The sequence below is a fragment of the Camelus ferus genome, chromosome 6, assembly GCF_009834535.1.
Source record: "Camelus ferus isolate YT-003-E chromosome 6, BCGSAC_Cfer_1.0, whole genome shotgun sequence".
Classification (NCBI taxonomy): domain Eukaryota; kingdom Metazoa; phylum Chordata; class Mammalia; order Artiodactyla; family Camelidae; genus Camelus; species Camelus ferus.
Genome location: NC_045701.1, coordinates 56,932,172 through 56,951,297, shown reverse-complemented (window position 1 = coordinate 56,951,297; position 19,126 = coordinate 56,932,172). Strand labels below are relative to the sequence as shown.

General features: G+C 32.3%; 1 protein-coding gene across 2 annotated transcripts in view; it reads left to right on the top strand.

The window, feature by feature from the left end:
• Positions 1–19,126, top strand: part of EXOC5 (exocyst complex component 5) — a 49,860-nt gene that overhangs the window by 17,599 nt on the left and 13,135 nt on the right. For both annotated transcript variants that reach the window (XR_004320722.1, XM_032482094.1), the window contains exons 4-13: positions 1,618–1,812; positions 5,178–5,242; positions 6,301–6,329; positions 7,508–7,617; positions 8,937–8,981; positions 9,134–9,274; positions 10,660–10,742; positions 11,702–11,911; positions 13,266–13,413; positions 17,547–17,655. Coding sequence is in view for 1 of the 2 variants with exons in the window: in XM_032482094.1 (XP_032337985.1) it covers positions 1,618–1,812; positions 5,178–5,242; positions 6,301–6,329; positions 7,508–7,617; positions 8,937–8,981; positions 9,134–9,274; positions 10,660–10,742; positions 11,702–11,911; positions 13,266–13,413; positions 17,547–17,655 (1,135 nt within the window). In the remaining variant the exon portion in view is untranslated. The remainder of the gene's footprint in view (positions 1–1,617; positions 1,813–5,177; positions 5,243–6,300; positions 6,330–7,507; positions 7,618–8,936; positions 8,982–9,133; positions 9,275–10,659; positions 10,743–11,701; positions 11,912–13,265; positions 13,414–17,546; positions 17,656–19,126) is intronic.

The following is a 19,126-nucleotide window of genomic DNA, read 5'->3' as shown; positions in this document are numbered from 1 at the left end:
GGGTGGTATCCAGTACAGTGTGGTCCTTGCATCCCCTCTAACAATGCAGACTCTTTAAGAGTGACACTTGAGCAGACCTGTATTTTTAGGGGCTCATGATTAGCTTGGATATTTAGCTAGATATTTGCATTCTCATTTAATCATAAAGCAAAGTAATATTACCAGATCAACTATTACCTGGATCAGGTTTTTCCCTAGAGGAAACCTGGCCTGAGAAGTTTCACAAAAGTCATGAGGTGTGTGTCCTCAGGAGAATTCTGGTGGAACTGGTTAAAGTGTATGCAGAACTCTTCCTCAGTCCATTTTGGAGTAAAACTAGATCACCAGAGTGACTCTGGGGTAAGTAGGCCAACCTTCTTAGCCATTCTTAAGCCCTAGACTTGATCTGGAACCACTGACCCTCTTTCACAACCTAGGCCTGGTATGGAACTTGTTTGCCATTTTTAACTGTAGTTAGAGGAGCTGTTTATCATTACTGCCTCCCAGGGCCTGGTTGTAGTTTAGTGTTACGGATTAGCAAGATGATTTCTGCTTAGATTTCATTTATTTAGATTCCTTCACTTAAGTATATATGACTATTAAAAAGTATTTAATAAAGTCAGTAGTTTACCTAGGATAGAAAATATGTTTTTAAGTAATTAAGGTGATAGATCCCAAACACTTCTAATGCAGATTCCCCTTGGTAATAATAATAGTATTAATAGTTAATCTAAAAAAGCTCTGGACCCAGTCTGCTGTGCCACTTGAGCTGTCATCTCAAGCAGTTTAACCTCTGTGCCTCAGTTTTTTATCTATAAAAGAGGTTGTTGTAACGATTAAATAAGTAAAACATGTAATATGCTTATAGTAGTGTCTAGCACAGAGGAAATCTTAAGTATATGTTTGCAGCTCCCCCACCCCCCAGTTTAAGGTTAGAACAAAAGTAATATACTGAATTATCAGCAGTTTTGTTATTGACAATTCCAAGGCATTCATTGTACATAATTTTCACCTATTCCAGAACAATCAGGTACCCTTGGAAAAGAGGAAGAATATTCTAGGAAGCATGTACCTTTACCTCAGCAGAATAACTGTTAAAGTCTTTCCTGTTTTCAAAATGGGACAAGAATCATTTTACCTTATTTATAATATAAGAATTACTCTTTAAATATTTAAAATAAATGTTACTCTATTTTTAATCAGTGTCTGTTACATATTTTTGACAGTGTCTGTTACATTTTAGTGTAGTAGAAAGCAAGTTGTTCAGATGCCTGATCCCTTTGATACTTAAATTTATTGTTTTCAGAATCATTACTTAGGACTAAATGGTATTAGGAACTTTGTTAGGATGGCTAGTAAGTAGGTAGCTTGCTGTTTTGTTGATTAATAAATGTATTCATAATAAAATATGATTCTTTTCCTAGTTAAAGGTATAAAAGTCTGCAACTTGGTTAAAAAACTTTTAGATCATGTGGCATGAATTGTTTTTCTAGATCATCTCGCATGCAATGCTTTATATTATCTTTAGTTACCTAAGTTAGAGAGTAGTGATGAGATTGGCAGTTTAGTTTTGATACAAATTAACTTGTAGACTAGGTTTTCTGACTTTATTTTATACTTGTATACATTTTTTCCTAGGTTGCCTTCCAACATTTCCAAGAACTGGATGAGCACATCAGCTATGTAGCAACCAAGGTCTGTCACCTTGGAGACCAGTTGGAGGGGGTAAACACACCCAGACAACGGGCAGTAGAGGCTCAGAAACTGATGAAATACTTTAATGAGTTTCTAGATGGAGAATTAAAATCTGATGTTTTTACAAATTCTGAAAAGGTGAGCACTGTCAAAAGGATAAAAGCAAATTACAGCATTAATAACAATGCCTTAATTATGAACTATAATTATTACTTTCCAGAGTTAGACCTCAAATTACTGCGTAGCTGACGTATTAAAAGTTTTTATTCTGAAATCTACACTTACCTACGGATTGCTGATGAAATATTTATATTTGAATTTTTAATTGGATTGTCTGGCATTTTTGTTTATGAAATTATATATGGTTTAGAAATGTTGAGTTAACTGTTAATAAGTATTTTATTTTTCATAATTGACTTTTAATATTAACAGAATTTAGTAGTTACATTCCATTGGGTGAGGGGGTGGTCTGACCTAAATAATTGATAAGCTGAAGTATCTTTCTGTGCAAGGAATTTAGAGCTTCTAGTTTTTATTACTTGAATAAAGATCTCTTACAGAGAATTAAAGCATAGTTTGGACCAAAGAGAATGAAAAATCTGAATTAATTGTTTATGTTAATCTTTTTCATAGCACTAGTCACTTAATCCTTGTCTAAGTATGCATGGTATTGGCTGCTCTACAATCTTGAAAGAAGGTTATTCAGCTCACTTCCCCTCAGAGGAAAAATCAAAATGCATGAAAAAATACATTCTTATGGATAGCATATGCACATAGTAACCTTATCTACTAATGTGTTGAAAGCATTCTTACAGAATTATTTCAAGTTTACTCCATGGGAAATCTCAGACAGTGGAATGTTAAAAGCTAAGTATTATTGAAGTTTACCTTGAATTAGGCAGCACATTTTTCGTTAAGTAGGAACTATATAGGCTTCTAGAATTTATAGTTTTATCTTTGAAAAAAAAATGGTCACATATGTATAGATAATTCCTCTAAAGAAAAGACAATATTTTAAAGAGTAAGTTTCAGGAATTTGTAATAGAAAGTAGAACCGATAAGATTAACATTAAGAACATTGTCATACTTAATGTTCGTAAAACACTGGCAATACCTAGCTTTTATACAGTTATGTGATTGTTATGTGTAAGAATATACATATACACACATGGGGCTTGAACACTGAACTGTCTTTTAGGATAATTTATAGAATGCTTTCCTAAATATAAATATACATATTTGTAATATAAAGTATATATTTAAACATAGTATAAAAATATTCTTTATATAAAAAATTATATATAATTCAAGTCGTATATCTTGAGTTACCTTGGATTATACCTGTTGAATTGTGTAGTGTATTTTTGCTTTGTTATAAGCAAAATGCGGATATTTTTACCCAATGTGAGTTGGTCTGTTTATTTGATGCAGCTCAAGGTAGCCATTTAAAATCTAGAGAAAAATAAATATTTAGAAATTGACTGATTACACATATTGTAACCTGATTTGTACTGTTTGCAATGTTTTGCATAATGAAATTATGTTCTTTACACTTTCTTTAAACATTTTAATTATCCTCAAGTAACTGTGTACTTCTTGGGGTTACTGTTTCATAATTTTTAACATTTTGATTGAAAGAAAAGAATCTTTATATTCTTGCTGGTTCATTCACTCAGTCACTAGCCATCTAATTTTTGAGGAGCAAGTATAGACTAATAGTGTTTAAGCGAATTCTTATTTTCTCTCCTCTGCTTCTCTCTCTTCCATATAACATTTTCTTTCATCTTGTATATTCCTGTTTTCTTAAACAATTTCTGCACTCTGTGCCAGCCACCTTCTCAATGGAAAGAAAAGGAAAATCACCCATATAGCTAGGGAGGTGTGGGGTTGTGGAAAGAATTAGAATGGGATAAATATCAGCACATCTTACTCCTTTTTTCTTCCTGCTCTATAGTCATTTTTGGTTTTTTTAATCTTTGCTTTTCAGAATCTTTTAGTTTTCTCAAAAAAAAAAAACCTTTTTCATGTCCATAGTGTATATTCCCTCTTACCTCTGTCATTGTGAAGTATGTTAGTTGTTTTTTCCTTAGAATCACAGCTTATTGTTCTTCATGTAGATAATGCCTGATGGCCCTGATTATCTTTAATACTGTTAGCATAGGTAGTCTCTCACTTCACCCTAACACCAATAACAGCAAATTACTAGGTTGTAGTTTTGAAAGCTTTTGTACTCACAGTATATTTTAACTGATGGATGACCTTAAGAGATACTTTTGCTTGAAAGTTTTTACAATACGTGGAAATTCCATAAAATCAAGTGTTATTCATTGCTGTGCTTCTTACTACATTAAGTGAAGTTTATAAACACTGCATAATGAGGACTTCTGTCTCTTAAAGAAGAACAGACTCCTGATGGAAGCATAAAGCATGTATCAAGCAGGTTCTTTCTGAAGGGGGATATTGGTAAGGAGAAAAGAATGGGCATTGCTAGTATAACTAAATGGCATGTTGAAAAGTGATACAGTGGTATCTGTGGCCACGTGCAACAGGATAGAGTGAGTGTTTGGTAACTGAAAATGACAGTGACATGCTGACTAGGAGAGAAGAGACAACTGAAGCAGAAATGCTATCTATATTCACTATCATTTGGCAACAACGATGTTGTTTGACCCTGCTTTTGTTTTCCATAGTTGCTTGCCAGACTTCACTGAATACTCAGAAAGGTCTATGTTAATGTTCTCAGCTCTTTCTTCATGTTTGTAAGAGTCTCTCTTTTTTAGTGTAGAAGAAAGTTAATGACCATAAAATCATTTACTGAAGATGTGCCAAAATAAACTCAGTACTTACTTGAAATGTGTTTTAAAAAGTTAAGCATTATGTGACTCCCCTATACATTAGTTTGAATAAGCACAAGTATCTGCATTTAAAAAATTTTAGACCCCTTGCTTTAAACATTTAGTTTCACAACTTGAATAAGTACACACATTTCAGTACCATATTTCATTGAAGAGACTTCATATTAAACTTTACTTTTAGAACAAGTTTTATAACTTAATATGTTCATTAAATGACAGGCATTTTTGTTATTTTAGTCACTTAAAGTGGGATCTGTGCAGCAGTGTGGTCTGAATTATTTTTGTAAATCTTGTTTATCCTTTCATAGACTCAGAAGATCTTAAACTTGCTTTCAGCAATCGATGATTTGAATTTTTTCAGGGTAAACTTGAACTTCTCCTTTCATTCAGAAGGAATTGTGGCACTATAAAATCACAAGATTTCAGTATCATAAAGACAAATGTTTATGTTTTATTGACTCATTGGTGATACCCCGGATGTATTCCTGTCGTTCACAAGATTTTATTTGTTGTGTTTTTTAAAAGAAAATTATTTGGGTGAGGGTCTATGGGTATACATAGGAGGAGTATATTACTATCTTCAAATATAAAACTATTTTTTGACACGTATAAGGATTTTTTAAATTATTGCTTTTATTTTTTTAATAGATAAAGGAGGCAGCAGATATCATTCAGAAGTTGCACCTTATCGCCCAAGAGTTACCTTTTGATAGGTAAGTTTATTTTTTAAGAGCTAATTGGGTATATGGTGTAATTTGTAGAATAAAATTGTACTATTGCCTGTATGATTTTGCTTATTAATTCAATAAGAACTTATTGAACACTGCCTTTCTACAAGATTCAGTATGTAAGAGTTGATCGAAAAAATATGATCTCATAAATTTAATGATATATCTTGAAATAATTTCAATCCTTTGTTTTTCTTTTGAAAAAATTAATGGAGAATTTTGAAATTGACTAGAGTGAGATTTTGAATTTTCATTTTTTGAATTTTGATAAATAGGATGGGAGGAGGCAGAGAACATTTAAACATGGGGCTCTTGAGCTGCTTTCTTCTGTCTCTTGATGAGAGTTCTTAAGCTTTTGAACCTTTGAAAAAAGGCGGTGAAACCTATGCAGTTTCTTAAAAAAAAAAATTCAGGTACACAGACTGTTGTATAAATTTCATGGAGTTTTAGACCCTTTAACCCATCCAGAGGGTTCTTCCTAGGGACTTCAGGTTAAGAACCTCTGCTTTAGACGCAAGGCCCTAGAGCCATTGATGAGTCAGCTATTAATGGTTTCATCCTAAAAGAAACTTCATTGAGAAGGAAATTCTTTCATGATTTCCTTTAGTCCGTGGAATGTCAGATTCCTTAATAAAATATTGTTAATAGTGGTTCACCCATTTGAGTATCTGAAAAAAAGTCTTCCTTTAAAACAGACGATATATATTATTTTTTTGCTAGTACTTGAAGATCCTAAGGTACAGGTAGAATATAAATGTATTGCTATACTTAAGTCTTGACCATTATATCCCAAACACAGAGTGAAAGTGAATTCCCTACCTCCAAAATATCTTAATTTTATTCTCAACTTTGTGTCATCATAACAGATTAGTGTAATAATCATCTATCATTTAGCTTTTAAAATAATCTCATACTTGCCCAGCATTATGAGTAATCATTTTTAATGTCACTTACAGGAAACGGCTCTTTAACTCAGTTTTTATTTTAGTCCCTCTTTTTCTCCCACAACTAATGAACCTCATTATTGGTTTTTTTCCTTTCAGATTTTCAGAAGTAAAATCCAAAATTGCAAGTAAGTGAAATTCTATTTATTTAACAGTTTTGAATAGGTAATAAAATTACTTGTATAAAAGAAAAAAAATAATCTAAAAAGAGAGGTGGTGGGACAGTGTCATCCTCCTACCTCATCCCTGAGTTTTGATTCCTCTTCCTTGAAACAACTGTTATCAGTTTCTTGGGTATTCTTCCAGAGTATTCTGTGGCTGTACAAGCATAGGACATAAATCATGTATGTATGTGTAGAATTTAGTTCTACTGTTCCCATTTATTTTAAAATAATTGGGGGCATACTATACAAATAGCTTGATATCTTGTGTTTTTAATTTAATAATGTATCTTGAAGATTGTAGTCATACATATATTTCTAATGTAGTTTCTTTTTTTTGTTTGTTTTGTTTATTTTTCTTTATTTTTATTTTTGATTCTTTTAATTTACAATGTTGTATTAGTTTCTGGTATACAGCATAGGGATTCAGTTATACATATTCTTTTTCATTATACTGTAATTTCTTTTTTTTCTTAAAACTAAGCTCATGAGCATTGCATGATTAGTTTAATACTTACCAATCTTTGGATTATATTTTAAGCAGATCATTCTAAATTTTTGGAAAAGCCACTATATTTGCAGTCTCACATGGTACTCTTAGTCACTGTTTGGGAGGCCATTGCATAGAAGTTCAAAGACCACCTATTTTATCAAAAGCGTACTGTAGTATCCTCAGGAATGTAGTGAATCAAATACCACTTGTTGTCTTAAGATGTAATTTGGTGTTGAGTTCACCATTGTTCATGGTAGAGGCATCTATCTGAACTCTAGTAAATAGTTTCATAGTTCTCTCCACTCTTTCCATAGTTTCAGGTTTAAAATTTGGCCTGTCTCTTGCTATTATAAATGGTATCCAGAAGGTTTTCCCCAGTCAACTGCTTTTTTACATAACAGTAGTAAATGGCAGTTAGACTATAGAGGCTCACCTTTTATACCATTTGGAAAGACATTTTTGTCTTAAAAATATAGCTTTATATACCACAGTATGTTCTAGGGTTTAGAACCACTGCCTGTAATCTCATATGGTTTTTGCAGTTCTTTCAAAAGAAGGTTAGATCTATACTCATTATTTTTGTAAATAATTCATATACTTATCTTTGATATCTTGTCTGTCTCATTGTAGCTGAATGACTTTTTATTTTTAGGCAAATACCATGATTTAGAATGCCAACTTATTCAAGAGTTTACCAGTGCTCAAAGACGAGGTGAAATCTCCAGAATGAGAGAAGTAGCAGCAGTTTTACTTCATTTTAAGGTAAATAGTAAAAGTTAAAAATGCAGATTAGTCTTTAATAATGTGGAGATTATATGAATTCTATATATTATAGCCTCTGATTTTCCTCTGTTGTATGAGTATATCACAGTGGTAATTTTCATTGTTTGGAATGATTTTAATGTACATTTTGTGTCTCTTCAGAAATGGTGTTAAATTTTAGATATTTAATATTACTTAAATAAGGATCTTATATTCAATAATACTAATATTTTATCACTGAATTTTCATATAGTTTGACATAGAAAATCATATTATCTGTCTCCTTGGTATTTAATGTATTTTTTTATTTCAGGCAAACATTTTATAAGTCAAAAGCAAGATGGCTTGACATTAAGTATCTGTTGGATTACAGGAACCAGAGAGTAGATGGAATATGACTAGTAAAAGAATTAAATTCAGAGGCTTTCAGGTGGTAATACAAAGGAATACTGTAGTATGAAACTTTTCCTGGAATTTGAATTAGCAAGCGACTTCATGTATGACAGTGTATTTCTGCAAAAAGTGCTTAAAGAAACAGTGCTCCTTCGGTCTGTTTCTTTATATCAAAATAAGGAAATAGAAGCCATTTTCTGGACTTTTCATTTAAGTAACATATCTGAGTGAATATTGAATAGAATGGCTCTTGAGATAATAGTGTACTTTGTATTTCTTACCTGCTTTTGTGTATCATTTTGTTAGTAGTCAAAAATCTCATTATAGTGAGCTTATTATGACAGCTTATTTTGTTTAAACACATGCTATTAAAATGGATTTGATTTTAAAAGTAAATTTCCAGAATGCCAATTAAATACATATCTGTCCAGATTCTTGAAAGGAAAGGCAGATGCTTTGAGTCCAAGAGAGGAAAGAAGGAGATATATATACACAAAACCTTTTCTTAAGGCCTTGAATCTGTGCTTGTTTATGTGCATGTGCACATGTTTTGAAGTTGAAGGAGATGGCTAGGTGATTGTAGGGTAAAATGACTGTAAAGAACTCAATTATACCTCAGTTTTCTTCTTTCAGTCTAAAGTCCTATAAGGATATGACCCAGCTGATCGGTTTCATAAAGCAACTAAAGAAGATACCTATATTAGGTTACTAGTTTTCTTTTCTTTTCTTTTTTTTCTTTTTTGGGTTATTGGATTTCTACAATTAATTTTACTTAAATCCAACACTATTAATTACTATTGGCCATTTACTGGAGCATAGACATAGCTTTATTACGTATAATAATCTCGTTTATTGAGACTGTTGTCGTTGTTGTTGTTATTATTATTGAACTAAAACAGTAATATGTATTTCTTTATTCTTCATAGGGTTACTCCCATTGCGTTGATGTTTATATAAAGCAGTGCCAGGAGGTAACATAACAGTGTACTTTATTGTACTTTATTGGATTTTGTACTGTATTGTACTTTGTTGGATTTTATTTTATTTTATTTTATGCTAATTTGTGTTTTTAAAAAGATTTAAAAGTTATATATTCATTATGTAAAATTCTTCTCTTGTTTAGGGTGCTTACTTAAGAAATGATATATTTGAAGATGCAGCAATACTCTGTCAACGGGTGAACAAACAAGTTGGAGATATCTTTAGTAATCCAGAAACAGTACTGGCTAAACTTATTCAAAATATATTTGAACTCAAACTACAGGTAATTTAAAAAATGACTAAGTAGTTCTTAAGGTAATATGTAATTTTTTTCTCTGTTTTAAGTTTTTTAAAATTTAATTTACTTGTGTAATACCCTTAGGAATAATAATCCACTTATTCAGTGTTAGGGAAGGGAATGACAGTGTCATGCTTAAAAAATTTTTTGTTGTTGTTCACCAAGAAAAAAGGTGCTAATCACTAAATATCATCAGAGTGTGCGAAATTTGTGTATCAGTAGTAGTATTAGTAACAGGTTGTGGTAGGGTAGCCTCAGAATTTGATTTTTATTGCATTCTCACCTTGACAAATAGATAGCATTTGTGAAATTGAACACAAGTTGCAAGCTTAATCTGTAGAATTTTTTTATAATATGGTGCTAGCCTGAAATGAAAAAACACTGGAATTCCAGTTACAACCTTGACTTCCATAGCTCTGTGCTTTAAGTCAACATTTCCTAAAGTTTGTTTACTGGTCAATGGAGCAACATTAAATAAATGTTTGCTTTTAAAACAGCCCATGAAGTTTAATAGGCTTTACAGATACTAATATGTATTATGACTCTCTAGAAGTGGAGGTGTGATGTACAGCGTTTCCCAACTTTAGAGTAATAATGCCTGTTAATGTCTCAAGGGATGCCAGTGTTACCCAGACTACAGTTTGGGAAATGCTACTTTAAGGAATTGGCTATATCAGTGTAGTCTCAGGTTTTGTTTTGGGATTCTTTTTCTTTTTTTCCAGTGTTCTTCATGAGGCAGGATAGGCCATGATAGATAGATAAGATATTTTGAAATTCTTAATGCTTATTGCCAACACTTATGTGTTGAAAGAAAAGATACTTTGAAATTCTTAATGCTTATTGCCAACACTTATGTGAATGTACAAGTAAATATGAGAAACAGTAAAAATTAAAAACATTTTCTTATTTTTTTATGTTGGTCTGTTTTCTTTTTCTCTCTTGTGTGAATCCACAGATTTTTATTTTCTACTAGCAGAGTATACGATAGTCTAATGTAAGATACCATCAATAATAAGAATTTAGAATATTCCAGGTGACCATAAGTAGTATGAATTCGTTTTTACAGTACAAACACAAATTCTCAGTACACCAAATGGCCACAATTAACAGTGAAAGTTAGAGAGAGATGGTGGCTTTTTAAAAAGTTTGTTTTAAGTCAGTTTCTTGAAGTATCCTTTCTGTGTAATAAAATTATCTTTTTAAGATGTACAGTTTGATAAGTTGATATTGATCTATTTTCTGTGTATTACCTTTTCCATTGGATTTTAAGTCAGAATAGTTAAAGAATGTGGAATAATTCTAGTAAAAAAAATATTGACTATATAATTTAATATTTACTCAATTGACAGAATGTTGATTTTTTATTTCAGAGCTTTGTGAAAGACCAGTTAGAAGAATGTAGAAAGTCCGATGCAGAGCAGTATCTCAAAAATCTCTATGATTTATATACAAGGTACATTTTCAGTAGAAAATAACATTTTCTTTTTTTTTTCAAATAGAAAATCAGAGTATTCAGGTGTTTTTGAATTAGTTTGTCAGAGAGCAATATACCTTTTAGCATTAAATACGTGGCTGTATAGTATTGTATACGACCGGCATTCTTAATCTGTTAACTTAAGAAATTGAATATTGTGCTTTATATTAATGTACTTTAATGAAACATAAAACCTTGTTTAAACTGACACTCAGGAATTTTTTTTTCTGATTTTAATTGTAAGCTAATTCACTATTTAATTTTTTTCTTTAAGAACGAGTATAATTGCATTTATTTGCGGTTAAAACTTTAGAAATTGAAAAAGGAATGACAAATTCTTAAAAATGACAATTTCAGAGTTAAGTCTGATGTGAGAATTTGTCCAGTGCTTCTGTAAATTGCAGTGTTATGCCTCACAGAAGCTTCATATGGAGTGTTTTTCTAACTCTGTTGCAACTGCTCTTCAGTGTCATCATTTTGAGGGGAAGGTTTTCAAAAGTAACTGTAATCAGTAAGTCCATCTCAGCAACAGCACTATTGTGAGCCTGTCTTCAACAATAAGAAACAGAAAACTGGAGGAAAGTCTATGTATACTTCTCAGTATTTTTGACTTGGATTCCATGTCATGAATGGCATACGTGAAGCTGTTCTGCCACTGTTGCCATTTCTAGACTAGTTGGTTGCCTCAGTTTCCTAAGTCATCTCTAGGAGTTTATGGCAGTTTTCAAAACCATAATGTGGTTTGTAATATCCAATCTAGTTAATATATATCACCCTGTACAGCTAATTTCTGCATCCTAGGTAACTTCCCAAGGTTTAAAAAATAGTGGTTTAACATAAGTTATTAAAAAGTCACATTGTAAAAGTAATTATTCCTTAACATTGTTACTATACCTAAAGTATACATTAATCTTTTTTTCCTCCTTTCCCATGAAAAGAACCACAAATCTTTCCAGCAAGTTGATGGAATTTAACTTAGGTACTGATAAACAGACTTTCTTGTCTAAGCTTATCAAGTCCATTTTCATTTCCTATTTGGAGAACTACATTGAGGTGGAGACTGGATATTTGAAAAGCAGAAGTGCTATGATCCTACAGCGCTATTATGATTCAAAAAACCATCAAAAGAGATCCATTGGCACAGGAGGGTAAGTGTTTTTCTTAAATGTTATAGTTAAAACTAAAGATATTTAAAACTTTATTATGTTTGGACAGTCTTGTGAAATATTGATAGTCATTAGAATTTTCTATGAAGAATTTTTTTAATTCAATTTGTTTACACTGTTCATCAAATCCTGTATCTTGAGCCAAATCTTGAAATGATCTAACATAACATGATTAAAATGTAAAGCAGAATACCAGCACCATAAAGGGTTCTATAGATCGTTCCTTCCTTCCCCTTCGTCTCCCCCCTCCCCTCCTCTCTCCCTCCCTTTCCTACCTTCCCTTCTTTCTTTCAGACTGAGTAAATTATTCCAAATTATTAACTAGGAAGTACATCATTTTCTTGCTGCTGTTGCAGGTGTGGTGTAAAAAAAAAACAAACCAGCAAATAGACAGTTCCCAGTTTTGGTACCCTGAGCTTTTTAATGGCTTAGGCATACAATTATTTAATTAATACATTAAAACCTACATTTACTCACATACTAGAATAAAATAATTTGCTGTAAGAGTTGGTGACAGCTTGGTTATCCAGAACTCAGCTATCTGGAACTTGGTAGATTCTAGGATGAAGCAGAATGACTTCTGTGGCGCCATAAAATCAGAGTTGACAGTTCACATACATGTATACCCAGATCAGTTTCTTGTTTCCCAGTTTTTTGTATACTAAATAATGATCGTAGATACATTATAATTAGGAATGAGAAGTGAAATTTGAAAGGCAGTAGCAGGTAAAGAAGGAGAAGAACTAGAGAACAGTCATAATTTTTTAAAAAATCAGTTCACACTCTGGAGCTATATATTTCCAGAAACAAAAAGATTGAGCCTAAAGATACCTAAAGATAATAAATGTCCTTAATGACCCTCAGTCATTGAGAAAAGCTAAATTATATAGAATATATCTTGTTAATAATAATGAGGAAATGTGCAGTATATTTAAATGGTTAGTATATTTACAAAGGCTTAAAATTTTACATTGTTTTAATGAGGACCATTTAGTTATTTGGAATATTAACTTATTTGGAAAAGCCCACTTCCTAAGGAAACCAAACAAGGCGTTTTGGCTGTTGAGTCAGAATTGTAGAGCTGAAAGAGACTTTAGAGATCGTAACTCCAAATCTACTCATTTTTTTCCAATGAAAGTCTTCTGTTTAGAGAATGCTTGCTTCACTTTACAGAACTACTTATTGAAATTAGAATTTTTAGATCTCCTGGCTATTGGTCCATTTTTCTTTCTTTTTTTTTTTCCTTAGTTCATGTATACTAAGTTTGAGAGTACTTGAAATTGAAATCTATGTATAGTAAAGTGTTCTTTTTTCATTTGTTGGTATGATGCACTAGTATTCAAGATTTAAAAGAGAGAATTAGACAACGTACCAATTTACCACTGGGGCCAAGTATCGATACTCATGGGGAGACTTTCCTATCCCAAGAAGTGGTGGTTAATCTTTTACAAGAAACCAAACAAGCCTTTGAAAGATGTCATAGGGTAAGAGTAATTGTAAATTTATTTAATTTCTATATGGTTGTATATTTTAATTTTTGCCTTGTTTACACTAAGGTATAACTCTGCTCTCTGGTTAGAAATAGCTATTTATTCTAGTTAAAAAATAGGATTTTTGTTTTAGGGAACAGGATTATTTTAAAATTATTTAGAAGTATATTTTAATATAAGTTTCAAAGTTGAGCATATCAAACTTACCTATTGATGGCAGTTTAGATTGGCTCCAGTGTTTGACTAGTACAAATGAAGTTGCTGTGAAAATTCATGAAACAGACATATGTTTTAATTTCTCCAGGGTATATGCTGAGTAACGATACGATGTCGTATGGTAATTCTTTTTAAGAAACTGCCAAACTGTTTTCCAAAGTTGTGGTTTCATTTAACATTCCCACCAGCATTGTGTGAGAGAGTTCCATTTGTTCCACATGATTTCCAACATTTGATATAATCAGTCTTTTTAATTTTAGACAGTCTGATAGGGTATGTAATGATACCTTATTATGGTTTTAGTTTGCATTTTCCCAATGACTAGTGATGAGCATCTTTTCATGTGTTTATTTGCCATCCATGTATATATTATTTGGTGTATTTTGTGTGCATTTTTAAAAATTGAGTTGTCTGTTTTCTCATTTTTTCATAGTTCTGTATCTATTTAAAATTCATTTATCAGATAAGTGATTTGCAAACATTTTCTTTCAGTTTGTGACTTGTCTTTTCCATATCTAAAGAGTATTTCAGAGAATAGAAATTCTTAATATTGATGATACCTAATTTAACACTTTTCTGTTACAGGTGATATTTTTGGTATCATATTTAAAGAATCTTTGCCTAACCTAATGTCACAAAGATTTCTTCTTATATTTTCTTTCTTTCTGTTTCCAGTTTTCTTTTTTTTTTATTTTAAAAGTAATTTATTCAATTTTAAAAAGACTTTCCATTTACAGTTATTACAAAATATTGGATATATTCCACATGTTGTACAGTACATACCTGAGCCTGTTTTACACCTAGTAGTTTGTACCTCCCACTCGCTCACCCCTATATTGCTCCCCAGCCCTGTAACCACCAGTTTTCTGTATCTGTGATTCTGCTTCTTTTTTGTTATATTCATTAGTTTATTGTATTTTTTCAGATTCCATGTATAAGTGTCTGTCTTATTTATTTCACTAAGCATAATCCCTCCAAGTTCATCCATGTTGCTGCAGATGACAAATTTTCATTCTTTTTTTATGGCTGGGTAGTATTCCATTGTGCACACACACACCCACACCCACACACATCTATAGCAATAATTTTTTGGATCTGTCTTCTCAGGCAAATATATATATACCACATCTTCTTTATCCATTCATCTGTTGAAGGACACTTAGTTTGCTTCCAAATCTTGGCAATTATAAATAAGGCTGTTATGAATATTGGGGTGCATGTATCTTTTCGAATTAGTGTTTTTGTTTTTGGATATATACCCAGGAGTAGAACTGCTGGATCATACGGTACTTCTCTTTTTAGTTTTTTCAGGAACCCACATACTGTTTTCTATAATGACTGTACCAATTTACATACCTACTAACATTGTAGTAGGGTTCCCTTTTCTCCACATCCTTTCCAACATTTGTTGTTTGTAGACTTTTTAATGATAGACATTCTGTATGAGGTATGAGGTGATAATCTCATTATGGTTTTGATTTGTGTTTCTCTGATGATTTGTGATGTTGAGCATCTTTTCATCTACTATTTGTATATTGTTGGATTAGGTTTGCTAAACTTTGTTAAGGATTTTTGTGGTTGTGTTCCTGAGGGATATTGACTTATACATATTTTTTCTTTTCCTTTTAATGTCTTAGTGTAGTTTCTGTATCAGGGTAATGTTGGCCTCATAGAATGAGTTGGAAAGTATTCCTTCCTCTTCAATTTTCTGGAAGAGTTTGTGTAAAATTGGTATTATATCTTCCTTAAATGTTTGATAGAATTCACCAGTGAAGTCATTTGGGCCTGCAGTTTTTTTTGGTGAGAGTTTTTAAGTACAGATTCAACTTCTTTAGTAGATACAGAGCTATTTATCTGTTTCTTTTTAAGTGAGCTTTGGTGGTTTGTGTCTTTTAAGAATTGTTGAATTTATTGGGATTAAATTGTTCATGGTATTGCCTTATCCTTTTAATATCTATGCAATCTATAGTGATATCACCTATTCATTCTTGATATTGATAATTTGTATCTTTTTTTGGTTATTCTGGCTAGAAGTTTATCGGTTTTATTGACTTTCTCAGAAAATTGGCTTTTGGTATTATTGATTTTTCTGTTTTTCTGTTTGTATTTCATTGATTTCTACTCTTTATTACTTCTTTTTCTTCTGCTTATTTGAGTTTAATTTACCCCTCTTTTTCTAGTTTTTCTAAGGTGGAAGCTGAGGTCATTGATTAGAGACCTTTCTTATTTTCTAATATAGGCATTTAGTCTTACAAATTTCCCTTTAAAGTACTGCTTTAGCTGCATACCACAAATTTTAATTTGCTGTGTTTATTTTTATTCAGTTCAGAATCCTTTAAATTTCCTTTTTGATTTCTTTTGGCCCAAGAGTGGTTTAGAAGTGTGTTATTTCATTTTCAGGTATTAGGGGATTTTTTAGATATCTTTCTGTTATTGATTCAAATTTGATTCTCTTATGATCGGAGAACATACTTTGTATGATGTGAATCCATTTAAAATTTTTTGAGACTTGTTTTTTAGCTCAAATACGATCCATCTTGGTGAATGTTTTATGAGTACTTTAAGAGAATGTATATCCTGATGTTATTGGATCATGTATTCTATAAACGTCAGTTAGGCCCAGTTGATTGAAATTGATGTTTGTGTCTTCTGTATCCTTACCAATTTTTCGTCTACCTTTTTTATCAATTATGCATTCATGTTTGGATGTAAAGACGAGGAATGTGAAAAATTAAATTTATTCTTTGTGGCTTGTTAAGGGCATCTGTTAAGCATCAGTGAGCAAAAGAAGGGGTGTGAGGGTTGTGGTAGAGAGACTGATGAAGAGTAAAGGTTCGGGTGGTATTAAGAAGACCAGGAAGGGAATTGAATAAAACCAAATTAGTATTTATAATTAGTGAAGATTTAGGGGATTTGAAGTGGGTTATACACTTCAACCCGCAGCTGTGTATATCAAATAACTTTACTCTGAGAGAGTGCATGAATAGAGACTACAAATAGTCAACAATCAATTGATAAATAATATAGGAAGCAGATATAAGAAGTTGAGGAGTGATTTTCTAACTTTTTAAGAGAGATTTATTTTTCTCAGCATAACTATTAATGATTCTTTTACTGAGTAATTAATCAGCAACAGCAACATTAACATCAAAATGAACATTTATTGCTGTGAACCTATTATGTCTCAAACACCATGCTAAAAATGCTTTAGATGCATTTCCATATTTTATGCTCACCTCAAGGCTAGGATGTAAATACTATTAATATTATTCCTACCTTGCAGATGAATAAATTGAGGGTTGGTGGGGTTATATAACATCTCAAGGGTTCACTCAGCCAAGAAGTGATGAAGGTGGGATTTGAGCCTGTTATATGTTTTAGTGCATCCATTATTGATTTCCCCATCCCCACCCTCCAATAAATAAAGGATCTTTTTTGTTTTAAGTTTTGCTAGAATAGCCTTTGTTCAGTTGGTGGCTCTCAAACTTCTTTGACCCTGACCCACTATAAGAAATGCACTTTACATGGCAGTCGAGTGTGCATTTATTATACGAATATGTGTGTGTGTGTAATGTTTTATGTATTTCAGGGAGACTACATTGGTTTTAATGTGTACATTAGACTTTATTTTCTATTGGTTCTCTCTTCTCTCTTTTTTTCTAGTCAAAGTCCACTAATGGATTGCATTCCAGGTCAGAAAAACATTGATTCAGTCTAAGCCAGGAGAGGTGTAGACAAATACGGAGCATTGTAACATATGTATATGATAAAGGCATTTGGAGTGGCGCGGAAGAGGTTTAAGTTATTATTTTGATAGCTGAATTCTGATTATGTCTTATACAAAGTTGACTGCTTAAAAAAAAAAAGGTGACTTTTTTTTAATGGTAAACTGAAGTTTTTTGTTTTTAAAGCTCTCTGATCCTTCCGATTTACCAAGGAATGCCTTTAGAATTTTTACCATTCTTGTGGAATTTTTATGTATTGAGCATATTGATTATGCCTTGGAAACAGGACTTGCTGGTGAGTATATTTGTTTGTGTTACACTTCGTGTTAAATTCCTTTGATCCTATTTGGTTAAACTGTGTGCATAATGTTTTATATATATTCAACTTGATGTGTCAAAAATCAGTTCAGTGCAGTGAAATGCTTTTTGAGCTTCTGTAATGCAAGGATTTGTCAGATACTGAAAGCTAAACAAAGACACAGTTCTCATATTGCTTACATTGAACAGGGCAGGATAAGCTACTAAGTCACTACAGTGTATGGCAGAATGTAGTGTACAATGCTGTAAGTTATGAAATGTCAAGGTGGCAGAAATGAATCTGATGGCAATTCTGGTTGAGGCAATTGAGTCATGTAAGATTTAAAAAGAAAAATCTTTCAAAATAAACTTGGAAAGGAATAGGTTCATAAAATTTTTTTTCTTTCACTTTTGGTCTTTTGGGTTTACTGGTATTCATAGAATAATGATTTCTTCCCTAAATTTCAGACCCATTGATCCATTTGCCCCCTTGACCTCTCACCTGTTCTGTGTGCATTTCAATTTTAATATATCCCAAATGAAATTCTTTATCTTCCACCTAGACCTCTTCCTCTCCCATTCTTCCCTTTAAAAGGCTTTACTGTTTGCTCAAGTCCCAAACCCAGGAGTTGCCATAATTCATCTTTTTATCAAACCTGATGTCCAGTCTATCAGCACATCCTGTCTGTATTCCAAACTTAGCTTAAATTCATCTACTTTTTTCCAGCTCCGCTGATGCCACCCTGATTTAAACATCATCATCTCTTTCCACTTCTGACTGGTCTCTTTGTACGCTCTTGCCTCTCCAGATAACTGACTCCATGTAACAGTCATATTATAAATCTAAGGGTCTTAAATTTTCTTACTTAAGACCCTTTCGTGGCTTCCAGTTACTCTTTGGGGAAAAACAACAACAAACTCTTTACAAAAGCATGGGTTTTGATCTGGCATCCTCTTATGTATTCATCCTCATCTCATATTGCATTTCCTGTCACTACCCCAGCCACTTTGGCCCTCATTCTTTTAACCGTATCAGGCTCTTTGCGCTTGGTGTTTCCCTCGCCCACAGTCCTTTTCCTTCAGCTCTTTCCATGTCTGGCTTTTCAATCTTCTGATCTTAAAGTTAACTAAGGTGCCACCTTTTTAGAGAGACTTTTGCTGGTTGACCTAACTTAAGCAACCCTTCTCTCCCAAGCCTAGTTACTCATTATTTCATCATTGAATTAATTTTTTTTCACAGCACTTGTTACAATGAAACTTTCATCTGTTAATGTTGTCCTCACTCACCAGAATTCATTTTTTCTGCACATACTTATTAAGTGCCTATTCTTGAACTCACGGAACTTACATTCTTGTGGAAAAGATAGACAAATGACTAGTAAGGACAATGAATTTAAAAAAAAAAGTAAGGAATGGAGAATAGTAATAGGAGGTAGGATGGGGAATTCAGGGGGAGAGGGCTTTTTAGA